Source organism: Gopherus evgoodei, chromosome 2 (assembly GCF_007399415.2).
Source record: "Gopherus evgoodei ecotype Sinaloan lineage chromosome 2, rGopEvg1_v1.p, whole genome shotgun sequence".
NCBI lineage: Eukaryota > Metazoa > Chordata > Testudines > Testudinidae > Gopherus > Gopherus evgoodei.
This window is the reverse complement of record NC_044323.1, coordinates 206,869,677-206,895,762: the sequence shown is the minus strand read 5'-3', so window position 1 is coordinate 206,895,762 and position 26,086 is coordinate 206,869,677. Positions and strand designations below refer to the sequence as shown.

The 26,086-nt window shown below is 40.6% G+C and overlaps 1 protein-coding gene across 1 annotated transcript in view; it reads left to right on the top strand.

Annotated features, from left to right (window-relative positions):
• PTPRM (protein tyrosine phosphatase receptor type M) overlaps positions 1 to 26,086 on the top strand; it is a 719,823-nt gene that overhangs the window by 674,960 nt on the left and 18,777 nt on the right. Inside the window, 7 exon segments of the mRNA XM_030552787.1 lie at positions 141 to 238; positions 15,761 to 15,877; positions 20,986 to 21,140; positions 21,444 to 21,579; positions 22,151 to 22,300; positions 22,825 to 22,998; positions 24,891 to 25,022. Of these exon segments, the coding sequence (XP_030408647.1) occupies positions 141 to 238; positions 15,761 to 15,877; positions 20,986 to 21,140; positions 21,444 to 21,579; positions 22,151 to 22,300; positions 22,825 to 22,998; positions 24,891 to 25,022 (962 nt within the window).

Sequence of the window (26,086 nt, the reverse complement as noted above, 5' to 3'; positions counted from 1 at the left end):
TGAGAGAAATTCAATCCTAAATGAAAAATATGACAATACTGATATGTACAGATAAAAACCGTCTCTCAAAATTCCCTGGAGATAAGCTTCCAATCCCAAGACTTTCAGAAAATAACCTTACCTTTGATATACTATTTCAGGACCAATGCAGGAGACGATATACGACTTCTGGAGAATGGTGTGGCATGAGAACACAGCCAGCATAGTCATGGTAACAAATCTAGTGGAAGTAGGAAGGGTAAGTAATTTTTGCACTTACAATAATGAAAGACTTTAGAGATGTTTACTTTTGGATATTAAATAACAGACCCACAAGATGCTTGTACACAGACTATAACACATAAAATATTTACCGCTTCTTCTACTAAAAGGTGTATTGTTAATTAATTTTAAGATGGCTTGAAGTCTTGGCTTTGGTAATATTTCATAACATTTGGCCAACAGAGGCAAAGTATTATAACTTTATGTGCACCTAATTATTAATACTTACAATAAGCACCAAGGAAACCCTTCTGAGGCAATTTACATAGTCTTCTTTCAGATTAATTCTGGACCTGATTGTTCAGACAAGAGATTAAACTCTGAGACTGCACATGTTGCACAGAGCTGTGCTGTGATACATTAGATAAAATCCATCATATTTTTATTCCCCTGACCCCTCCCCACCCCCTGTAAAAAATGACTCGCCCTCTTAACCAGGAACTTAATCAAATTGCATGTCCAGGTCATAATCCTGTGCTTACTTGAGCTTCTAGGGGTGGCTCAGCATAGACATGACTTAAATTTGCTTGCATGTGGGAATAATAAGAAGATGCTGTTTTACCCTGTGCACTGTAAATGGAACAATTAGCCTGACTCACAAGTGCACTGAAATCAGAAAATAGAATCAGTGTGCTGACCAGGAGCTTTTATTCATGAATTGATTTATAAAGAAAAAAGTGGAGTTAGTCACTTGATACTTCACCTTTTTCCATACAGATTGCTTCTGAAGAAGGTCTCCTGGTAGGGTGTCCCGGTGGCCAGTTTTCAACCAGGAAGTTCGATCGAATAGGGAACCGGACAGTGTTCAGACAAGTCTACTGACCAGACACCCAAAGTCCAGTTACTGCAGGCGGGGGAGGTGGGGAAGCACCAGGTCATCACGTGTGCCAGCCCCTATGCAGACGTGGCTGCCTCTACCTATGTTGGGCTGCTGCAGCACCCAGCCGCAGCCCCACAGGCGAGTCCCTTCTGACCCAGCTGTAGGGGGAAGAGGAACAAATGGGGCAGGGGAGGTAGGAGTGGGCTCTAGGGGGAAAAGGAGGGGCCTCAGGGGAAGAGGTGGGATGGGGGAGGAACCTATACTCCTGCTGGAGTTTCCAACTTTTAAATATTACAATGTTGGCAACCCTATCTCCTGGTCATGTCTTTGTTGCTAATATGATTTTCAGCAGGTATTCAAAAGAGCCACTCTCTTTTTAAAACACACCAATGATGGACCATTTTATTTTACTACTGGGTCTCTGTGCTAGCATCAGATCTTAGCTAAAATTTTCTAAGGAAAATTCAAGAAGAGTAGAGCACCTAACTTTCCTATGTCTCATTGAAAATCGTAGCTGAAATCAGCAGAAACATTGGCTACTCTAAGTCCAGCATTTTCATTAACTGCTGAAGTATGGGGAAACAGTACATACATTCTGCTGTGAGCCAAAATGGTTTTGATGCATGTTTTTAATTTCTTGGTAATGAGGTGGTTGACATTTTCTGCTGAAAAATGTTTGTATTATAGGGAGATCAATTTTTAGATATCATGCATCAGATTGTCAGATCTAGCTTTTTGTTTGCAAGTTCAGTTTTACATTCTCAGTTTATTGTACTTGTATTTTGAGTCTGTGGTTAATTGTTAGTTTAAATCCTACTGTTTAGACATCTCGGTGTCTCAGACTGCCCACAGATCAAGTACCAGTACTGTACTTAGACATCAAAATGATAGGATTTGTGACTGCAATTAACACCAGCTACAAAAACACAGGTACCATTAATTGCCGAGGCAAAAAGAAAGACTAGGTTGAGGCCACTTAAAAAATCCAGTCCTGTGAATCAAATATAGGCTTAAACAATGTGACAGTCACACTTGCATTCAAACCAAAATTAAAGAAATATATTTGTAATAGTACACTCTTAAGTATACTTAATTTGTTGCAGCTTTATCTAGAAATCCCTCAAGAAGGGATATTTCCCCCACCTTAGGGCTTGTCTACATGAGGATACCCAGAAAATTTATCCCGTTTAACTAAAGCTGTGAATTTGAAGTAAATTAAACTGCATTAAACCCTGTATGTACACTGTTAATTCAGAAATTAGATGGCCTTAACTTGGTTTAGTTTAGTTCACTTTGGAAGTCAATTAAACTAGACTGAATTAAGGCCCCTTCATTTCTGAACAAGGGAATTCACAGAGGGGATTAATGCAATTTAACTAACTCACTTCAAATTCACACCTTTTAGTTAATTTGTATTAACTTTCTTGGATGACCCCATGTAGACAAGCCGTTAAAGACAAAAACAGTTTATCAGATGAAACAGTATATTATTATCTTAGAATCAGCTTTCTGCCGCATAAACTCAAGTGGACTATCAGGTTTCACCCAGAGGAGAGAGTGAAGATCTTGGTCATATCCTTCAGCCCTCAACAATAGTTCTTATTAACTCAACACATCCCCTCAGCAACTTCTGCTGTCAGGGGTCCCATTGTGCTTCTGCACAGGTAAAAGCAGAAATCCCAAAGGCAGGCAGGAAGGCAGGCTTCAGTACCATCATGCATCTTACGTCATGCAAATCCTATAGGGCCCACGGTACAACAGTCCACCTGGGATACAAAGTTGTGGCTTGTCGAGATATAGGTCCACTCGATAAGGGAGCAGTGATACTGTTTTTAAAAAGGAATGAAAACTGTATTTTAAGAACAGTGAGATTATGACACGCAAAGAAATGTAGTTAATAGCCCCTGAGCTTTGCCCTGTAAGTGATCACATTCCTAAAATGGGGCTGTCATCCCCAAAGAATTAAATTACAAACATGCCATCTGTCTCTCAACACCGAGCACAAAGGGCTGTGCTACCTTGATTATTAATGATTTTAATGGGGCTCTGTCCTTGAATTGTGGTCATCATTTTCTGTTTTGACAACAGGGCAAATTCCTGCAGGGCAAACCCAGTAACCTTTCCTGACTCTGAAGTTTTACTTTTTTGTTGCATTTGCAAGTATTAGATTTACAGATTTGCTTACAGACCACTTGTTCTATTTAAGTTGAAAAGCAAGGGAAAGTATCTTATTTTTAAGGAAAGAAGAACATCTATTTAATATGTACCTCACATAAATGTGCGTCCTTCATGAATTAATCATTAAGAGGGGGTATGTGTATTTGTTTACCAAGACTGGCTGGATGGTCATTAAATCAGTTCTGCGCACTTGCTTTTTGCCCTGGAGTATTATACATCAGGGCTGTTTTAATTGCTGGTGGAGGAGCCACCATGAGGCTTTCCCTAATGCAAGCACCTGCTGCAGATGACTCATTCCCTGCATTCCCCTCCAGCAGGGTCAGGGTACATCTGCCAATACCTGTCATTATCTGAGACACACTTGTCAGAATCGTGCATCCCTTTAAGCTCTTGTGTGTTCCAGCAAGGGACCCTTGTCAGTTTTTCTGGCACCTGCAGACTGCTGTACACCTGGTATTTAAATGGCACAGAAATCTGTTTTGACTGTTTTCCCTCTTTAATGAATCTACTTGAGGGACATTTAGCTCTTTATCTAGTAGCCTGTTACCCAGTCACTCACATTTGCATTGTTTGTGTGGAGACTCAAAACTCACTTGTGTTGTTATATCAATCCATCTGCCAGAAGTCTTATCACAAAATCTGCAAGGCTCCCAAAGGAGACTTTTGCACTGGTAATTTAAGCTAATGATTTCTAAACATATTTAGTCAGTTTTATGAAGACCTCATTAGAATGTGACTGTTTATTAAAAATCTAAATGAGGTCTCACAGTCGTTTAGGAAAATCATTGTTGAGTTTCCCTGAACAGTTCTTTGATAACAGGTGATGAAGTGGTTTGAGGCAAAGAGAGGTTGACACAGATGTGAGAGCCTCAACCAAAAAACTACAAGTTCTTTAATAGCATGTATAAAAAATCTGTTTCTTCATTAGGTTGGTATTGGCCAGATTTTTCATTTAAAATGAGGTTTTGCATACAAGAAATGACACGCCGCTTAAGGAATAAGATGCAGACAGTTTTAGTGCCAGAATCAAAGTTTTCCAAGCCACTGACTAGGGGGTAGAAAATAAAGCCAAGACCGCATAAAAATGCTCCAGACAGACAAAGCTATTCCAGAATAGTAGGCTAATCTGAGAGACCTCTAATTTTCTGTGTTTAAACTGTGTAACTACGAAGTTGTTTAATGTGAATCAAGTTATTTTCCTGAGTTGGAGTTAGCTTAACATGGGGGATTTTTCTTCTAGTAACTGGTATGTTTATCCCAAAAAAATGTGGATGATTAGCAAACATAGACAACAAATCATCATTGTCAGTTCTCAAAGACTGCATGTAAAGCTTGATCCTCCCACTGAAGTCAACAGGAGCCGTTTCATTAACTTCAGTGGGAGTTGGATTAGGCCCTTACATCAGAATCATATTGGCCAAAGTCCCCTTCTGATTCTTGTTGGAGACCTGTATAGAATCTCACACCTTGAAACATCACTTCCTTCGCAAAAGCTTTATGGTGAAGGTTTGGAAAGCTGGAGAGTTCTGCTCATGTACCTGTATCAGTTTCTTGTAATCTCCTTTTCACTCATTGAACTGTTACTTATTTTTGTTAGGCATCCAATTGGCTTGTCACATCACTTTACATTAGATTCTTTCAGGAGTCACTTTCCACACCCTTTTGCTTGATGGAGGAGTTTGGAAATAAATAAATGATGAAAGCAATGATGAAACTCAACAGAAGCAGCTGATATATAAATTCACTGCTAGTCCTCATGTTCTTCTATCATTATTTTAGTATCATGAAATATTCACCAACAGGTGGCAGCAGAAATAATTATGCAAAATAAAACCAAAGCAGAAGCATCATATGAGAAGCATAAAAGTTAATTATAGTGTCACAGTTATTATCAAGAACTAAAGCCAGCAAGTTCTGACAATATTTATCTACAGTACACAAATAGTTTGGAAGCAGGCAGGGTTCCAATAATGTAACATACCTGAGACATACACACAGAGCAAGGAAATGAATAGTTAAGCCAGTAACCCTCTACTCCTTCCCCTGTTCTCCTCTACTACTTCACGCATACCTTATCTTTACCACAGCCACTGTATACAACGGACTATGCGTTGCAACCTTAATTATGCCCCTCTTCCACACATATGCCCACACTCCTTTATTGGATTATTTTCCCCCAACAATAGTAGCCATGGTTGCTTGATGTAGTAGTTAGTTGTACTGGGACATGGCAGTTTAGTGTTTGCAGAATGGCAATTGAAAGTGATGATGATAGGCTGGCATCCTTATGAGTGCACAGTTAAGGTTGCACTACATGGTCTGTGTTGTGTGGTAGTTGTGGTAATAATAGGGTATGGAGGGAAAAGTAGGGAGTATGTGCAGTTAGGTATTTTAACTTTTCATATCCTTGCTGTTACGGATTTGTCTTGGGTATGTTATGTGTGTAGCAATCTTAACTATTTCACAGAAATGTTTTTGAGGTATTAATATCCTAGAGTGTTTCAAAGTGTAAGTAAGAGTGGGTACATAGGTGAGGCTAAGCAGACCTTTATGAAGGTAGAAGATTTTACCTGCCAGCAGCTGCATGTGAGCCCTTCTTAACCAGTGGCTGCCCAAGAAACTACTGTAGGGTAAAATCTGACAGGAAAGGGTGGTTCCTGTTAGAGAAGATTTTATGTATACCCAGCCCCCATCAATCAAATGTCCATGCACTTGGCACTCATCAATCAAGCTTGGGTGCACAGCACATACATTTTTAATGTTAACGTGAATAATGGTTAAAAATGACCCCAAGTCCATAATCTGTTTTGTTTTTTTTAATTAATTACACCAGATCTACTCAGGATCCACATATTTGCCATTTTTTGTTTAAACAGACATTGGTTCATAAAAGATATCCATCAACAGTGAAAAGTAGGACTGCCAAGGACAAATATCAGCCAGATCACAATTCCAAAGACATTGTATTATAAATATATAATGAGAAACCAGACACAAACTACATGTAAAATTTAATAGGCATAAAACTAACCATGTGTGAAATTTCACACCAATTAGCCATCCACTTTTAGAGTAAAACGGGAATTTATAGCCCACATTTGAATAGAACTCTAACCATAAAGCTGCTACCAAGCACCTCCATAATACTGCATTTATATTGCATTTCATGTGCAGAAGGATCCCAAAGCACTTTTAATACATAATGTATGCAAACTATACATGAGGTTCATTTAATCCACTACTGAAGTGCAGCCACTGCTGGGGTGAAACACAGTAACTGTTTAACAGCACACAAAATTCTACATTAATATTTAGGTTAAAGTGTAGAATATTTTATCTAATTGAAACTGCAGGGAAATTTAATAAGACTTATAATTTCACAGGTTGGAATTAGTTCTGGACATTGGGGTTAATACACTTGTTCTTATGAGAAGTGTCATAGATTTTTTAATGACCATCAATGACTAAGATTTCTTTTCTCTCTGAAGATGGAAACAAAAATATAGAGATGGGGAAAAACAACAGATGCATTAAATCCAGTCTCTGACTCCAGGCCCTATCTAATCTGTGCTCTACAACTAAAAATATTGTAATTCCCCATTTAGTATTTATTTTATTCGTAAATATATTTTTTTCCTGGTAACTTCTATACATAGTGGTGGTGGTGGTAGTTGTTTTTAACAGAACGTGATGGCAGATATGTTTTTTAACAGAATGCCAAACTAAAAAATTAGAAAATCTCATAGTTTAAAACTATTGTTAATCTGGCAATCAGGGAATAACGTTCTATGTCTAGCAGTCTAAACACATTTCTGCTTTCTAAACTTATAACCTGAAATAACAAGTTAGCCTTATTCCATCATGCTTAGCAGGGAAGGAGTCCTCAGGGGAAAGAATTGACTGTTACTCTCCAGGAAGCTAGAAGGACTCTTTTGTAATCAGTGAATAAAGATGTCCACAAATCAACAACGTGTACCTCATTGAGCAGAGCAGCAGCATACATGTGCACAACATTGTCTGGTGTAACTTCAAGCAAAGATGAATTTAGTTTTCAGTGTTTTGTTGCATTCCCTTGTTTGCAGTAGAACAGATGCTCTAGAAAATATTCCTCAATTGAGATGAATATCTTAGTTCTCACTAATCCAATTTAGACAGCTCAATTTGAGAAGTAAACACTAGTGGTTTAAGGAAACACAAATATATGGATAAATGTGTTGGGGGAGATGTGTTGGAGCACATGCACAGAGCAAAAGTTAAAGGATGTAAAGATGAAAGCTCACCTTTTCACTGCCTTGAGCATCTGGTCTTACGTACTTATATGACCCTCATCACCGTAAAATATCTGCATGTCTTACAAGCTGTAATGTATTTAGCTTTATAACATCCTTGTGAGACAGGGAAATACTACAGTCCTCATTTTTCAGATGGAAAACTGAGGCTCAGCTCCTCAAAGGTATTTAGGCATGTAATTCCTGTTGATTTCAGTGGGAGTTAATTGCCTAAATACCTTTGAGGGTCTGGGCCAGAGAGACTAAGTGACTCGCCCCAGGTCACACAGGATACACCACAGTCTGTGGTGGAGCAGGGAATTGAAGTCCCAGGCTAATGGTCTAACCACTGGACTATCCTTCCTCTTTCCACTGGACTACAATCCATATATGTAATGATCCATTGGACCATCCTTCTTTATGATGCTGCTTTGTGCTTGACCAGTTCTCTAGGACCACTCTTATTTGCATAAACCTTTAATGGCCACAGAGGTCAAAATCACCCCAAGATAAGCAATGACATAGAGGCATCCAGCCACACCAATTTCTTCATGCTGTACAAGCAAAGGGAATAAGGCATGTGGCATATGAACCGTTTTGTCAGCTCTAAATTGGATCACCTTAGAAATAGTATGATCTTCCTTGGGCCTGCTCACCCTGTTTTATGGCTAGATTATGCCAGCAGTGCAGCACAAAGCAACCACACCGCACCAGAAGTCCTAGGCCATCATATAGATTTTAGTGAACTAGATAACTTTCTGGTTTTATTTTTTAATAAATCATTTTGGCTCCAGTCCTGCAACCATTTAAGCATGTGCTAAACTTTATGTATGTTTACTCAATGTGCCGAATGTTAAGCAAGCACAGAAGAACCTGCTTCTGATCTACCCTAAGGCCTTTCACATTAATGTAAAGTGTATTCAGCAAAATCGTGTAAATTGGAATCAGGTCCATAAATGTTTGCTGCATCAAGACCTTTAATGGTTTGAAGTAAATACCTTTACAATGAGGACAGAAAAGATTTAACATAACTGTAAAAAACACTGCTAGTAAAAATACCAAAATGTGTAGGTCAAAAATTTTAACAGAGCCTCATTAGTTTACATCTGGATACATTTCTTCGGTTTTTGTGAAAATATTTGGAACATATTTTAAAGTACAAGTCGAACAGAATGATACAGATATATCTATCTCTATTTATGTATATATGTTATACCTAAACCTTCTATATATATGTATATATAGTTAAAATAAATATTAAATGTATTATAATTGGTTTTCATACAGCAAAATAAAAACACCAATTAAAATAGGTTTTTGCACCATAAAATACTGATAAATGTCAGCCACAGGATAGAGAATACAATTTTCAATGCTCATATAAGTAGAACAAAGATTGAGAAGTAGCTTTGAGATTATCCTACATTCGTTTCCATTCACATTGCCAAATAATACAGGTGTACTCCCCTTAGAAGGTAAAAGTGTGATTGGAGGGATGTCAAGACAGCTCTGTGGGCATAAAACCCCAGGTGCATTTGTCCATCTGTTACATATGTATTTATTTTACTAATAGCTTTTGGGATATGTAAGCAGATCATCATCTACTTACATCTCAAAGACAGCAAAATGGGGTAACATTAGAATCTAAATGATAAAGATAACGGTGGCAAGTTGTGCTCACCAGTAAATATGGCAAACAAAATGGGAGGCATATAAACAGTGAAATGGAATAGTGATTCAGCTTGATTGCTTTGAAACAGTGTATATGGCCTTAGGCAAGTAACATGCTTTGAAACTATGGCCATGAAAAGCAAGAACCAGAATTCACTCATCTTTGGAATAGGAACATTACAGAACTGATATGTGAACTGGCAGGGAAATAAACCTCATAGTTAGTATTCAGCAGTTTAAATAACACTGATCATTCAGATTTCCTAATTTGCTTTGATTCTAAAATATCCTTAACAAGATGTCATATAGCTAGCTATTGCCTGTGCACTGCATGGCTTATTGTTAATGTGGGACAGGTTTATACACTCTAATTTAAAATTAATCCTGAACTAAGTAAAGATAATAAAATAGATATAAAATTTGAAACAGAATTTCATGGAAGTAAAATGAAATAGCCATCTAAAGTCATCTGTGAAAACTTTTTATACTTTTTACTGCTGTAAATCAGGATAACTAATATAACTTTTATTTTACTAATTTGAAGAAAAAGAAGATCAAATAAGTGAAAGAATTCCACTAATTATAATGATTAGATATGTGTCTCAAATCTCTAGACTCTTTTGAAAATCGCAGTCAAGGTATCTGAGTTATATTCCCAGCTCTGGTGCAAATTTGCTGTTTGATCTTGTGTAAATCAGTTATCTACCTGTGCCTCATTTTACACACCTGTAAAATAGTTAAGAACACTAGTGTTGTAAGGCTTAATTAATGCTTACAGTGTGCTTTGGGATCCCCATACGAAAGGCTCAGTACAAATGCAAGGTATCATTCCGCTGCACTGGGGACCAGAACTGGCCAATAAAGACCCCAAAGTGGCAGTACCAGTATAGCAGGGCAGTTGCAACTCACCTGTGAGATGCACTACAATTCAACACCTATCCAGGACAGTCTCCTCCGATTGATTGCCCTGGCTGCCCTAACTCAGTTGTTAGGCCTGAGTGCTAATAGCAACATACCACATGTTCTCCCCTTGAGGGGATGAATCTGGCGATTGTCTTTAGAACCAATGTATAATGTTTAGCATATAAACATATAGCATATAGTTATCTTCTCCTAGCCTGTGAAACACATAGCAGAGTCAGTTGATGGCTACAGCTGCAGCCTTGGCATTGTTCCCATAACTCATGCACCTCTCTTCCACCAGAGAGAATTGTCAGGGGATTGTGTTGTCATGGACCTATCAGCACTACTCCCAATCTGCCCCACATCCAAAATTCCCTGTGCAGTGGAAAGCAAAAAGCCTTTATGTGGCAGAGCTGCACGGAGCACTGAGGTTCATAACCTCTGAACTCTACCACAACAGTTCCATTGGGTAATCTTAAATGAGAATTGTAAAGAAAACAAAATCCAGCCATTAAGACAAAAGAAAGGGGAAGTGTGCATCAGAAAATCTGCCACAGAAGTGGTCCTTTTAAATGTTCCTATTCCTTAATCATAATCCGGACTGTCTAGGCTGCACCTGTGACCTGAAGAAGAGCTCTATATAGCTTAAAAGCTTGTCTATATTCACCAATAGAAATTGGTTCAATAACTTTGTCTCTCGAGACTGCACCAAGTTAGAAACATGCATGTTTTCCTTCAGACCCAAGCAGTTTAGGTGAATCTATGTTTTAAATAGTTTATTTTACTAACCTTAGCTGTTTTGAGATGGCAGGAACCCATCTGAAAGGAGCTGAGCTAAAGTTAGAAACATGATGATCAGTAGTTGTGTTGTGACTAGGACCACTGCTGCAGCTGCTTCCTCTTTCAGACGTGCCTTGAACATGTGTATGCATATCATATTTCACCTGTGAAAAAGCTACAGGCAGGAAGAGGAAATTAAGGTCAGAAACAGGGCTGTCAGTAGGCTGTACCAGTCTGGTGACAATGAGAAGAGATGCTTACTCTGCACAGGAGACAGGAGAACATCTTCACCATGTGGGGAAAAAAACTATTTCAAATAGTTCCCTGACAACAAATGTAAAGGTTCATTCAGTTTGAGTCAGGGATTTGAACAAAAGCAGCGGCCTGGATTATCAAATAGAATAGACATACAGATAAACAATGAACCTCCAATATGTTTCTGATGGCTTCCCTTTTCCTAACTTCAGGGCTTTCAGAAAATCTTCTAAATGGAATTTTTAAAAAGTATTATAGACAGTAGAATAGAAGTACCAGCACTATGAACTGCATGCAGCTATTTTTAATATTTCAAATGGTGTGTGTTCATTGCTGGCAACAGATATTTAGATACATTTCTCCAGTGAAGAATGAGACTAAATATAGTGCCTATTTTTATTACTGTTCTATTCATTTCCAGTGTAAAATTTGCAGTAACTTTTGTATGCAGCCAATCAAGAATTGTATATTTATGCAAAACTATGTACTTGCATATATTAGAAGATTAACATTTAATTTCCCCTTGGTGAGAGGAAGGGAGAAACATCATGTGTGAGATACATAATAGGTGCTTGTCCTATCATTTAATGCACTACTGGAACATGCCCATATACAAAAGGGATGGTTGTGATATAAGAACCTGCATAGAGAAGAATAGAATTTAAATATTTAACTAATCAATGTGTAATGTTCCTCACCAACCATCTAATTGACAAAAATTGGAGAAAGGGGACCATTTTTCAGTACAGTAACAGCTCACATAACGTTGTAGTTATGTGCCTGAAAATTGCAAATTTAAATGAAACGATGTTAAATGAATCCAATTTTCCCATAAGATTTAATGTAAATGTGGGGGATTAGGTTCCAAGGAAATGTTTTGGGGGCAGACAAAAGGCATTATATATTGTACAATACTGTACTATACTGTGGTAGGGAGGTGCCCCTGGCTTACCCCTGGGGCTCAGAGCTGGGGGTTCAGGTTCTGGGAGGGAATTAGGGTGCAGGAGGGCGCTTAGGGTGGGGTGCGTGGTCTGGGAGGGAGTTAGGGTGCGGGAGGGCGCTTAGGGTGGGTTGCAGGGTCTGAAAGGGAGTTAGGGTGCGGGAGGGTGCTCAGGGTAGGGCTGTCGGAGGAGGATCAGGGCTGGGGCAGGCAGGAGGTGCAGAGCATTTACCTGGGGCAGTTCCTGTTTGGTGCAGGGAGAGTGCAGGTGGCTCTGCGCAGCACAGCATCGCCCTCATGGCAACAATTCTGGGAGCTGCCCGTCTCCTGTCCCTCCCAGCAGGCAGGGCCACCCGGAACGCAGGGGCCTTAGGGGCTTCAGGGCCCTGGGCTAACAGGGCCCCGGGGCTCTGGCCTGCAGCTCTAAAGCCCCTTTCAGAATGCAGCCCTGGAGCATGGGCCGGAGGACTAAGGAGGAGCAGGGGCAACTGCGCAGCCAGCGGCCGGAGAGAAGCACCACTTTCCCCTTCAAAGCAACACTCCTATCTGGCCAGCTTTGAAGGGGAGAGTGGTGCTGCCCCTGCTCCTCCTGAGACCCTCGGCCCATGCTTGCAGGGCCACATTCCGAAAGGGGCTTTAGAGCTGCAGGCCAGGGCCCCGAGGCCCCCTTAGCCCATGGCCCTGCAGCCCCTAAGGCCCCTGCGTTCCGGGTGGCCCTGCCTGCAGAGGGTGGGGGAGGGAGCTTCCCTGCTCCCTCCCTCCCTCCCTCCCTCCCTCCCAGAAAGTCCTAAGCTCCGCCAAACAGCTGAAACTTGTGCAATGCTCCCTTGTAACATCAGCTAGATGACGTTATAAGGGAGCATTGCACAGCTTTAGTCTGGTATGTTCCCTAATGGAGCAGCAACGTAACTTGGAAACGTTAAGTGAGAGGACATTAAGCGAGGATTTACTGTATTTACAGCTACCTGTTTCTTCTTCACGTAGTGTCCCTAGGGTGCTCCACTTCCACCCCCTGCTCCTTTGAATGGAGATTTCTCATAGTAGTGTCCGTTCAGCCTGTGCATACATGCTAGTCACTCAGCCTCATGCCCCATGCCGTTGTTACATAGCACTGTGAAGACAAACCACCCTCAGTTCCTTCTCAAGTCATAACTCAGGCTAAAAATATGCTCTGGAAGTTGAGATATCTCAACTTTATTCTAGTACTTAGTTTATAGACGTTCTTAGTATTGGTGTAATTAGTAAGTAGTAGTAGCTTTAGCTTCTTCTTCGAGTAGTGTCCCTATGGATGCTCCACTGTAGGTGTATCTGAGCTTTCCCCGTGCCTCTAATCAGAGAATTTTGGTAGCAGTATCTGTTCAGCTTCCATACGCACCCTCTCTCCTGGTCTGCTTCGAGGCTATCTAGCGCTGGCAGGCAAACCACCCTCAGTTCCTTCTCAACTGCCCTTTGCCTGAGATGGAATGAGTAGCAGTCCAATTTACTTGTTTACTTTATATTTGATAGTGTTCGTTTATAATTGTTCTAATGCTCTGCAAATTCCTCTAGAAGAGGTGAAAGACTCTAACCATAAATTGCTGGACATACTACACACATCTTCCTCGTTGAGAATTGCCCTCCCAAACAATGAGGCGCTTTTAGACCCTGACAAGGTCATTAACCAAACACCAGCCTCTATTCCACCAATATATAAAAGGGCTGGCAAAAAAGTTTTACATGCTCGCCAAGCAGGTAGACTTTCTTTTCATGCACCCTCAGCCCACCTCTATAGTAGTGGACACTGTTAACGCACGGGGAAAGCAACATCACACCAAAACAACCCCCTATGATAGAGATTGTAAGAGGCTCAACCTGTTCGGGTGAAATGCATACTTCTCTGTGACTTTACAATTCAGAATGTCAAACTACCAAGCCCTAATGACTAAATATGATTATATGAACTACAGCAAACTTAATGCCTTTATTGACCACTTGCCAGATATGCAAAAAGAGAAATTGCAACCATTAGCCAAAAGGGCCAGTTGGTAGCAAGAACAGCACTACAAATCATGGATAGTTCAAAAGGTTCTGCAGCTTCTAATCAAAGACTTTCCAAGTGGGTATCCAACTGCATTAATTCTTGCTACGAATATCATAATATTCAAGCATTTTGAGTAATATGAATTCACTATACAAGGTCCATTTCCACCTCTACGGCATTTCTTGAAAACTGCCCATTATTGAAAAATGTAAAGCTGCTAATTGAGCTTCTATACATACATTAGCTGAACATTACGCAGTAACTCATGATACTGCTTTCGATGCTGTGTTTGGCCCAGCTCTACTGTCTTCCATATTGTACTTGACTCCAAAGCTCCCTCCTCCTTAAAGGGGCTTTGTTTGGTAATCATCTACAGTGAAGGACCTGTAAGAAGACTACTTGAAGAAGAAACAGTGGTTGCTCACCCTGTGTGGTAACTGTAGTTCTTCAAAATGCGTGCCCCGCTACCCACCCTCCTTCCCCTCTGCTTGGAGTTCTCTGCTATAGGGCTTTGCAGTAGAGAAGGAACTGAGGACAGTTTGCCCGCACACTGCTATATAACAATGGCACGGGGCATGAGGCTGACGAGCACGCGTGCACGGGCTGAGCAGACACTGCTGTGAAAAACCTCTGATCAAAGGCATTGAAGGGACAAATGCACCTAGAGCGGAGCACATATCTCAAAGAACTACAGGGTTGAGTAAGGGTGAGTAACCATTTCATCACAATACACAACTCTCCTCATCCCAGCCACCCTCAGAAAGGTGACTAGCACAAAGGTGCTTCACATTTTAATTTTACATACTTTATGAAGGTTGTGCTAGGCTGAACTGGGGTGCACCAAACCACGGCAGCTCTTGAATAGAGTTCATGCAAGCCGCCTCTCCTCTTTCCTTTCACTCTGATGAATTCCCCAAAGCCCACTGAAGTCAATGATTGTTCAGAGTCACACAGAGAGTCAGTGTTAAAGCCAGGAATAGAATCTCCTGACTCCCAGTCCTGTGCTTTAGCTATATGACCACCTCTGACAAGTTCTTTTAAGAAGTTAATTCTAAGCTGGGAAAATAGATGCTTTTTCTTTCCAACATTAGACAAACCCTTATGTCGGCAGCATGCATTGCCATTTTAAAAGAATGCAAGATATTTTTGAAACAAGTAACAACTGCAGGTGGAAGAAAAAATCCAGAGGAGCTTAAGTTTATTCAAGCTTCTATCTGTAGCTTTTCCCTCTGGATACTCCCTGACTTGGAAAGAACAAGAAATGAATGGTTATTGTAACTGAGCTATGCACAGTGTAAACATCCTTCATGCTACATAGAGATTTGCCTTATTTTACTGAATATTATTCCCACCTAGAATCCCCAGACTGTCTTTAAGAAAGGTATGTCCTTTAGATCAGTGGTGAAGTGGTTAAAAAAAGAAGAAGAAGTAGGATAACTAACCAAGCTAAACTATATTCCCCAAATGAGAAGTTGGCAAACTCCATTTACCCACATTTACCCTCAGCTACGCTACTGCTTTAAATACATGGACCATTTCCTTATGTAAGCAGCCTGACTTTTTTATGTGTGGTTGAATTTGATATCATAAATCACTGCAAAAGGTACAGAACAGGTTCAGATGCTGAAAAATATGAACCTTAAATTCTTTTGTATTTTTAAAAGGTCAAATGCTGCAAATACTGGCCAGATGACACAGAGATATATAAAGACATTAAAGTTACCCTAATAGAAACAGAACTCCTGGCTGAATATGTGATTCGAACATTTGCAGTAGAAAAGGTAAGTTTGGAAAACTGTATTTTCTGAATATGTTGTTGTTTTCCCATACAAGTTAAATACATGTACTTTTTGCCACTTTGGAAAGATCCTAGATTTCACTGGCTAACAGGCAGCCCATTTTTCATAGCAAATTACTTTTGGGTAGTCTTCCAGTGCTCCCTTATGGAAGATTAGATTTTCCCCTTTCTTTAAATGCAGATCCCTTCCGCCTTGCCCTGGCCCAGACTTGAAATGGAAACAGAAATTCCATTCCCTTCGGGCACTAGAGGAGGAGAGGGCTCTGACCCACCCATCAATGAAACAGGACATTGATGTGGTTTTCCTGTCTTCTGTTCACGACAATCAAGCCAGTCTGTGTCAAAAATAAGTCTTTTCATATACTGCTATTATTCAGACGTCTAGCATGATTATAAGCCCTGTAGTCCACTGGTCCAATATATTTCCTGGTCTACAGCAGAATTCTTTTAGAATGAAGTAATTTTTTTAACAAGACTTTAAGCAGGGGAGGTCCTTTGCAAGCACAGTTACAAATGGCATATTGTATTGTCTTTTAGTTGATTTGAATAATGCCATTCATTTGGTTGTCACTTAATTAACAGGTACTGTATTAAAACCAGGTTGTTTCAGACAGTTTACAGCCTAGAGAGGCAATAAAACTACCAACGGGTGTGCTGGAAGCAGTGACAAAAGCACCATGGTTCAATGCTGAGATATAGCATGCATTCTGGGTGTGCCATGATTTTTGTTCACTCACTAGTGTGTCTTGAATATCAAATAAGTCATTTTCAGTTATGTATTCCTATTTGCCATGGCATCAGTTTTCTTTAAAACAAGGTTTTAAAGGTGTTCCCATCAAGTTACTGAGGCCATGTCTACATCTAAAATTTTGCAGCGCTGGTAGTTACAGCTGTATTAGTACAGCTGTATAGGGCCAGCGCTGCAGAGTGGCCACACTTACAGCAACCAGCGCTGCAAGTGGTGTTAGATGTGGCCACACTGCAGCGCTGTTGGGCGGCTTCAAGGGGGGGTTCCGGGAACGGGAGAGCAAACCGGGAAAGGAGACCCGCTTCGCCGCGGTTTGCTCTCGCGTTCCCGGAGCCACCCAGCAAACCGCAGGGAAGGAGACCTGCTTGCTCGGGGTTCCGGGAACGAGAGAGCAAACCGGGAAAGGAGACCAGCTTCGCCGCGGTTTGCTCTCGCGTTCCCGGAGCCACCCAGCAAACCGCAGGGAAGGAGACCTGCTTGCTCGGGGAACGGGAGAGCAAACCGCGGCGAAGCTGGTCTCCTTTCCTGGTTTGCTCTCGCGTTCCCGGAGCCACCCAGCAAACCGCAGGGAAGGAGACCTGCTTGCTCGGGGCTCCGGGAACTAGAGAGCAAACTGGGAAAGGAGACCCGCTTCGCCGCGGTTTGCTCTCGCGTTCCCGGAGCCACCCTGCAAACCGCTGGGAAGGAGACCTGCTTGCTCGGGTAACGGGAGAGCAAACCGCGGCGAAGCTGGTCTCCTTTCCCGGTTTGCTCTCGCGTTCCCGGAGCCACCCAGCAAACCGCAGGGAAGGAGACCTGCTTGCTCGGGGCTCCGGGAACTAGAGAGCAAACCGGGAAAGGAGACCCGCTTCGCCGCGGTTTGCTCTCGCGTTCCCGGAGCCACCCTGCAAACCGCAGGGAAGGAGACCTGCTTGCTCGGGGAACGGGAGAGCAAACCGCGGCGAAGCTGGTCTCCTTTCCCGGTTTGCTCTCGCGTTCCCGGAGCCACCCAGCAAACCGCAGGGAAGGAGACCTGCTTGCTCGGGGCTCCGGGAACTAGAGAGCAAACCGGGAAAGGAGACCCGCTTCGCCGCGGTTTGCTCTCGCGTTCCCGGAGCCACCCTGCAAACCGCAGGGAAGGAGACCTGCTTGCTCGGGGAACGGGAGAGCAAACCGCGGCGAAGCTGGTCTCCTTTCCCGGTTTGCTCTCGCGTTCCCGAACCCCCCTGCAAACCGCAGGGAAGGAGACCTGCTTGCTCGGGGTTCCGGGAACGCGAGAGCAAGCTGGGGAAGGAGACCAGCTTGATTACCAGAGGCTTCCTCCTTCCACGGAGGTCAAGAAAAGCGCTGGTAAGTGTTTACATTGGATTACCAGCGCTGGATCACTTCAAAGTTGCAGCGCTGTAACTCCCTCACCAGCGCTGCAACTTTCTGATGTAGACAAGCCCTGAATCAGCTAATCTCAGTTTGTGTCAGAGCATCTTGTCCATGATCTCACAATACATGACAAAGGCAGATTCAGGAAGATGAGCAATGAATTTTTCCTATTACATTCTTCAGCCTGATTGTTAAATATACACCAGTCCAGCAAATAGAATCTAATATTAATAATACTTTTTCCTCGGCTTATTCAAACCTGTTGGCTCCTACTATTTAGATATTTTTTAATAAACAGATGAGAAGCGGGTGATTAGACTTTGAAGAAGATGTGGTTTGGGTGATTTGTATTCATCAAGTTCTAAGCTCATGCTTTGAAGTTAGCTTTTCACTTCTTAGTCAGGACTGTGAAAAAAAGACATGGAGGATTTTACAGTTACTCATGACCAAAAGCTCATGAATCAGTGAATTGAAACAGATAGGGATAAACAATCCTATTTTATTTCAAAAAAAAATTCTCCATTTGAAAATACCACATTTAAGACATTAGTTTTTTAACAATAGGCAGCTTTTCAATAAGCTGATAAAGCAGCTTCTGTGTGGTTCTGAAAGGAATATGTTTGTTTCCCCCCCGCCCCCCGTTCTTTATTTTTTTTGTTTTCCTTATTGTGCAGAACAGTCAGGGCTACCCATATCCTCCACCATATACTCTTCTCTGAATTTAGATTGTATAAAATGTTTCTGACCTACTTAGTTATTCAGGTCATTTTTTTCTGTATGCTCCTAAAAGAAAACTAAGGAGTTTATTTGTTGAGGAGGGAGTTGATTGATGCATTTTAGAAAAGAAATGACAGTTTAGTTAATTTCAAGGTGTGATGGTTGTAATCCTGCTCCTGTGTAATTTAAGACTTAAAGAGATTTAAGCCCTGATCCTGCAAACACTTTCATATATGCTTAACTTTGTGCATATGAGTAGTTTTTCAGGAACTTCTAGTCAATGGGACTAGTCATGTGTAACAGCAAGCAGCTGAGTAAGTGTTTCAGGAGCAAAGCCTAAATTATTAACAGTCTAGGGACAGTTTATAATATGACAGACTTTTCATCCCTTTGATTTCAAAGAAAAGGTGAAAAATATTGTCTTTCCAAGCTGAGCATATGCTTTCATGATTCACACAGTTGTGATTCTGTTTTGGGTATAAAACTCAGTAGGGAGGCTACAGAGAGATGAAAATGGGTCTTTGTAGATACAATAAAAATAACTCATTATAGCAATAAGCTATATGCAAAATCCTGTCTAAAATAGTGGAACACTATCACAAATGGTAGACAAAAATTACACTTGAAATATTTAAGTGTGAATCCATTGGGTGTATACAGCTCACATTTTGAAGGTACATTGTCATTTGCACTTGCCAGACAAGTAAATGTGCTTGCAGACAGGCAATCACATGTACAACTACCTATTCTGCATGTGCAAATGGAGGTTTTGCATGTGTAATGGATGTACACTTAAATTTTGAAGGTGCAATTTAGGTGGTATGTTGACTAACAAATATAAAATCCTTGTGTAGACAGGGCAAATTATATTTTAACATATTAGGTGATAGAGTATCAGCCTCCCTGTTAATGTGTGTAAAAATATTGCCATGTCTACATTAGGGTTTGAACATAGTTTAAAAACACATCTTTTTCCCAGTGAAGACATAGCCTAAAACAGAACACATTCAAATTTGGATATATTTTCTTAACCATTGCTTGTTCCTGTTGCAAACATACATGAACATTAGGTAATCTCTCAAAATGATCCATTCTCCTTAATTTCCAGGTCTCTGTCTCTCTGATCTTGATCTTGCTCCCACTCCCATTGAAGACAATTAAGGTTTTGCTATTAGCGTAAGGGGGAACAGGAATGGGCGCTCTGACACATTGCTTGTTTCCAACAGCCCCTTTGAGATGCAGATTTCCTAAGTGTTGGAAATCCCTGCCCTGGTTCTTGCATATTATTAATAAAGCTAAACAACAATTTTATACTACTTCATTACCATGCAAATAGAGTTAGGCCTTTTATATGCAAAGTAGTTCAAGACAGAGAAATATAGCCTTAAGAAGAAGAAACACAGAATACCAGATGACACCCCTTGTCACAATATTGTTTGCTTTTGAAATGTATATGGTGGCCTCTGGTGTATAGGTTTGTAAAAGACTATGTTATACTGGCAAATACACAGGGCTGCAATTTTACAGAGGAAAAAATAGATTTAATAAAATCCATCTACTTAACTAGATGCCGTACAGGTTGATATTTTAAATGACAGTAGCATTTGGTTTCTTGGCAAATACAATTCCAATAGGCCCTCTGTAGGTATGTCACGATATGCATTTACTACAGTTGTTAAATTATTAAGGGCTAAGTGGTGGTTAGCCCTTAGGTGGCTGAGCAGTGGAGGGGAAGTAAAGAGCCTTCTTCCCATCTCCAGTGCTGCCCACATAAGGGCCACCCAAACTGCAACCTTTGTGATTGGAGGAGCACACACAGGTGCTGCTACTACTGGGTGGCTTCCCTAGGAACAAGGAATGAGAGAAATGAACATCAGAAATTCTAGGGTGAAATCCTGACATCACTGAAGTCAATGGGAGTTTGCCACATGATTTCTGTTCCTGGCTTTGTTGTTAATTTACTCCCTTAGCACTAAATTGTTAAAACTGTTTAGGTGCCTAAAGATGCAGGTGGGCATTTAGTGGGATTTTCAGAAGCACCTGAGCAGGTTAGTATTAAACCAACCTATTTTATGCTAAGGTTTTGAATCCAGTTTAAAATCCACACCTCATCTTGCCTTTTAAAGAACTCCAGTAGTTCTTTTTTAAGCCAGGCCTAAGTTGTTAAATTCATGTTCAAACAAAGTCTCTCTCCTAATTTCTTCCCCATTTTCATTTCTACATTTTTTTTTTCTTCTTCTTCTTCTTCTTGTTTATTTGATTCTGGACAGAGAGGTGCTCATGAAATCCGAGAAATCAGGCAGTTTCACTTCACAGGCTGGCCAGACCATGGCGTACCATATCATGCAACAGGACTGCTGGGATTTGTACGGCAGGTGAAGTCTAAGAGCCCACCTAATGCCGGCCCACTGGTTGTACACTGCAGGTAAACAGGATGAAAATGTATGCTTTCCGTTTTCCCACTAAGACTCTGGGCCTCATTCCTCCCCCACTACGTTGTGTAATCACTCCATAAGTAATTGAAGCCATAAGAGCTACTCATAATAAAGTACTAGGTAAAAACTTAAGAAAAAATGGCAAAATCGAGCCTAAGTTTTGCAAACCCCCGTACACAGAACTCTTGTTGACGTCAGTAGGTATCCCACACCTGAAGCACTTGCAGAATCAGACTCAAAACCTTATATTTTCTAAGAATTCATACAGCATGGACTGTGCTCTTTGATTTTAGCGCTGGTGCTGGTAGAACCGGATGCTTCATTGTCATTGACATCATGCTAGATATGGCAGAAAGAGAAGGTGTCGTAGATATATACAACTGTGTCAGGGAGCTTCGATCTCGAAGAGTTAACATGGTGCAAACTGAGGTATTGGCATCTTTCTTTGACTGTTACTGTATCATTTTCAGTGAAAGTACTGCTCTTTATAACATATGCTACCTGCCACAACACATGGAAAATACCTCATATGGTGCAGTGAGGAACAGCGAAGCCATTCCATATTTAAACAAACAAGCATATGGGTGGTACCTGATCGGATTCTGATTTTTGGGGTGTTAAATGCTTTTAAAAAGATAGTTTGGGGGATATTGTTTAGTCAGAGCTACGATCCACCACTTTGGGTCCCATTTATGAGCAGAAGTGCCCGTGGAGCTGTGCAAAAAGAAAAATGCAAGATGAGGCCACTGTAAAAACCATTTGGGTTTTTTCTGGTGTACTGGTCGGTTGGCTTATTTATCATAACTGATTGGGCCCAACCCTTACACAGCTTTTTCTGTATATAATAGTATATTTCATGAACTACTTTTGCTCCCTACAGGCTCTACTCAGTGTACATTGATGTTAATGGGAGCTTTATAGATTATTTACTGTTTACTTGAGCACTAATACTTGAGGTGTGCTCCCTCTAAGTCAGTAATTGTGTTGATTGCTTTACCAGGAGCAGTACGTATTTATCCACGATGCAATACTGGAAGCCTGTCTTTGTGGAGATACTTCTATTCCAGCTTCTCAAGTTAGGTCTGTGTACTATGAAATGAATAAACTGGATCCTCAGACTAACTCAAGTCAGATCAAAGAAGAATTTAGGGTAAGTCATGGACAGCGCAACGTGGATACATACAATATGGCTCCTCATCCCATGCCCACTGAAGTCAATGGAGACCTTCCTTTGATTTCAGTGGGGTTTGGATCAGGCCTAAGAGAGAAGAACTACAAAACAGGGCAATAATATGTCACACATTTCTGTTGAAATATGTAAAATAATAAAGATATAGATATAGGGCAGTTGTAAAGTTCTCTCTTTCCTCATAAACAGAGGTTGGAATCTTATGTGGTTTCCCTCCATGATCCTTTCTCCAGAATACGGGTAACCCTGCAACTATCTTTCAGGATCTTCCTTCAGATGTGCTCATGTTCAGCAATCCAAGGTTTTAGCTTCTGATCCCAGCTGTTTGTTCATTCGTTTGTTTTTCTTATGTTTTTTTTTTTACATTTGTAAATTCTTTTTGAAACTGTAGCCCAGGTTGATTTGCAGTTCTATTATTTAACTATTTTAGGATTCATTCACTGATGAGCTAACCTTGCTCGTGTATTGTTTATTCTTTTTCATAGACTCTAAACATGGTGACTCCAACACTGCGTGTAGAAGATTGCAGTATAGCACTTTTGCCCCGTAATCATGAAAAGAACCGCTGTATGGATGTTCTGCCTCCAGATAGATGCCTGCCTTTCCTCATAACAATAGATGGGGAGAGCAGTAACTACATTAACGCCGCACTGATGGATGTAAGTCCAATTATGTCATCAATAATAAAGCAGGAATAAACTCCAAACTGGAAAATCCTGGGAAGCACAGTCAGCACCAGAGCACTCAGATCCTTCCACTTCCCTTTCAAAAAATGACATAAAATCTTTAAACCTCTGAGTACATTTAGGATCCCTCATATGTTATGTCACAGCCAAGGTTCCAAAACCACACAGAGAAAGCCAGCCAGGGAGTACTGACAAATTAAAAATGTCTGCATTTCTCTCTAGCTCTTGAATTTTTAACCATTTGGCCTAAGAGAAAAAGAGTTACCTATTAAGTCACCAAGGCAGCTAAATGGGATAATAGAGTTTGCAGCAGTATTTTAGTTCCCTTTCCTTTAATTTACGCAGTAATTAACAGAAAAAATAATTGCCTGTCAGCACAGATAGCACGCAAGACATTACTTCAGTTGTTCTATTTATATCTGTCTGAATGAACATTTCCTGTTCGGATGATGAAAAAATGAATATTTTTAAATGCAGTTATGGTAATTTTAATAGTGCTAATGGGATATCAGTAAAAAGACTCTTAACTGTGTTTTACACTCTCTAGAGATTTGTAGTATATCTCTGACATTTTAGAACTGGAGTAATTAAAATTGTGACACACACACATACAACAAGAAAGTAGTGTTTAGGAAAGAATGAACACATTTCAAATATTCTTTCTGAAAAGTAAAGCTTCAGTAATAATAATAGTTTGTACCCATATAGGACTTTCCATCCAAGATCTCAAAGCATTTTACTAACATTAGATAAGGCTCAAAGCTAGGTGTTGTTATCTTTGTTTATATGAATAGGGAAACATGCAACAAAAGCTTAAATGGCTTGTCTAGGTTCACACAGTGTCCTGGGTCACACAGGAAGCCAGTGGCAAATCTCAGATTATAATATCTCCTGTCTTGCCGTTATACCACGTCCCATCATAGAGAGGTCAATATTATTTTGTTTTGTAAATAAGTACTGATCAAAAAAGAGGATTCCTTAGTATTAGCTTTTGCAGCTACTTATCTTATTATGAACTGTTTACCTTTGATATCAAATTGTTGTGCTGGATCCTCAGATGTACCTGAGCCATGCTTGGTGCTCCAGGGCAGGAGAGTTAGGGGGCTTTCTGCTACTTTTCCATCCTCCTAATCTTGGAGGCGGTCCATGCTTGGTTCAGCAACTCCATCTCCCGGCAAGCCTCTTAGAGCAGCATCGGGACTCTTATAAACTGTGCTGACTGGTCTGGTCACCTGGGGGCTGATCCATTTCCCCAGAATCATTGGTGCACTATGTACTCCCCAGAATAGTTCCTACATTAGAGGCCAGGAGCAGGTGGTTTGCTCTTTCTTGTACCCCAGTCTCTACCAGCCAGTGGGCCAGGTGCTCAGTTGCTGTCTTCTCCCGTTGTATCAGTTGAGATGGAAATGCAGAACTGGGTGTCATCAGTGTACTTAAAGGACCATAACCCATGGCTCCTCATTAACTCCCCTGATGGAACTGTATGTGCTTTGAATAAGAGGGGTGAAATTTTGAATCCTGCATCGTGCTACATCTGTCAACAACTCAAAACAAATCTGCTCCCCAACATGTTATGGGTGCTACACTGGAAGCAAGAATCTTTTTTTTTTCCCCTTCTGTATGTCCATGGCATAAAATTTTTACAAATATGATCTGTTAAAGCCATTTTGCCTCCAGATGTAAATTTACAGTTTATTAGATTGCACGCAAACATCTCAGGGAAGATCTGAAAACACTGTGTGAGTAATCTTCAAAATAAGAATAATATTTATTTTCCTAGGGTTTGGGGCCATTACTGACATTTTGCTGGATGGATTTCTTCTCTTATCACTTTCATTTTATCATCTGTTGCTATTGTTTTGCAGAGCTATAAGCAACCCTCCGCTTTTATAGTTACCCAGCATCCTTTACCAAACACCGTCAAAGATTTCTGGAGGCTGGTCCTAGACTACCATTGCACATCAATCGTTATGCTGAATGATGTGGATCCAGCACAAGTAAGTCCTAGAAACTGCTCCAATCAATGTACTTCACAGAGTAATGCTTGTGTTTAGGTAATACATGTGTGCTTTGAAACAGCATTAGGACATAATTAGGTTTATAAAATATCATTCACAAACACTAGAAAATTGATTCATAGCTCGAGGATAAGCAAAGAGGAAGGAGGGAGGAATGAATGAGGCCGCCATAAGTTGGTCCACCGTATTGTAAATGCACACACATACCCCTAACTCCTTGGGAATTGGTAATAGGATGTAGAACCTTTCAATTCTAGGAATTGGCTCAGAATTTAAAACAAGTTCGTAGTGGCCAAAAGTGAACAGAAATTCACAGCTTTCCCATGTTGCTTGCCTGAAATCAGTCTGTGGTCAGTCATTCCCATCACAAAAATCAGCATTACATTTGGCACAAATTTGATCTGTAAGTGTCAGCCTCAGTGGAGAGGACAAGAACTAAACAGGAATGGAGACTGGATTATCTTTTCTCCTTGCGGGGGTCTCTCCAGAACAGGGATGAGGCAAATGTATGGGGCATTTTTAGTTAACTTATAATATAGCTGCTCATTGTTTGCTAGAAAGATATATCTGTTCTTTTAAAAAGTGGAGAACTTGAGCTTTTCTGGGCTTCTGATATTGCAACTTTCTTAAGCACTGACTTTACCTTTTAACAACAGCATTAAATGGGAGCAATGTAGTGAACAGGACACTACTCTATAAATGTTCTAAAATGCTTTGGTATTTGGTTAAAATAAGGCCAAAATTTCATGTGTTGTAATATGCTGCATGTGATATTTATTTCTGATGTGTTCAAGAATCTTTTTTCTTAAGAAAGTTTAAGTCATACACAGAAAAATGCTCACTTTTATTTCATGTTAACATTGTTTTTGTTTTAAAAAACATAAAAGTTTTCAACCTGGGCTTTCAAAAAAGTGCCTATAAATTCCAAACACTGTCTTAAATACTAAACTTCTGAATCCCTAACCACTCTTACCTGGTCTAGAAATTAAAGACAAAACTTTTATTCATGAGTCTGAGGTTATTTTCAGCATGAATGAGGAAAC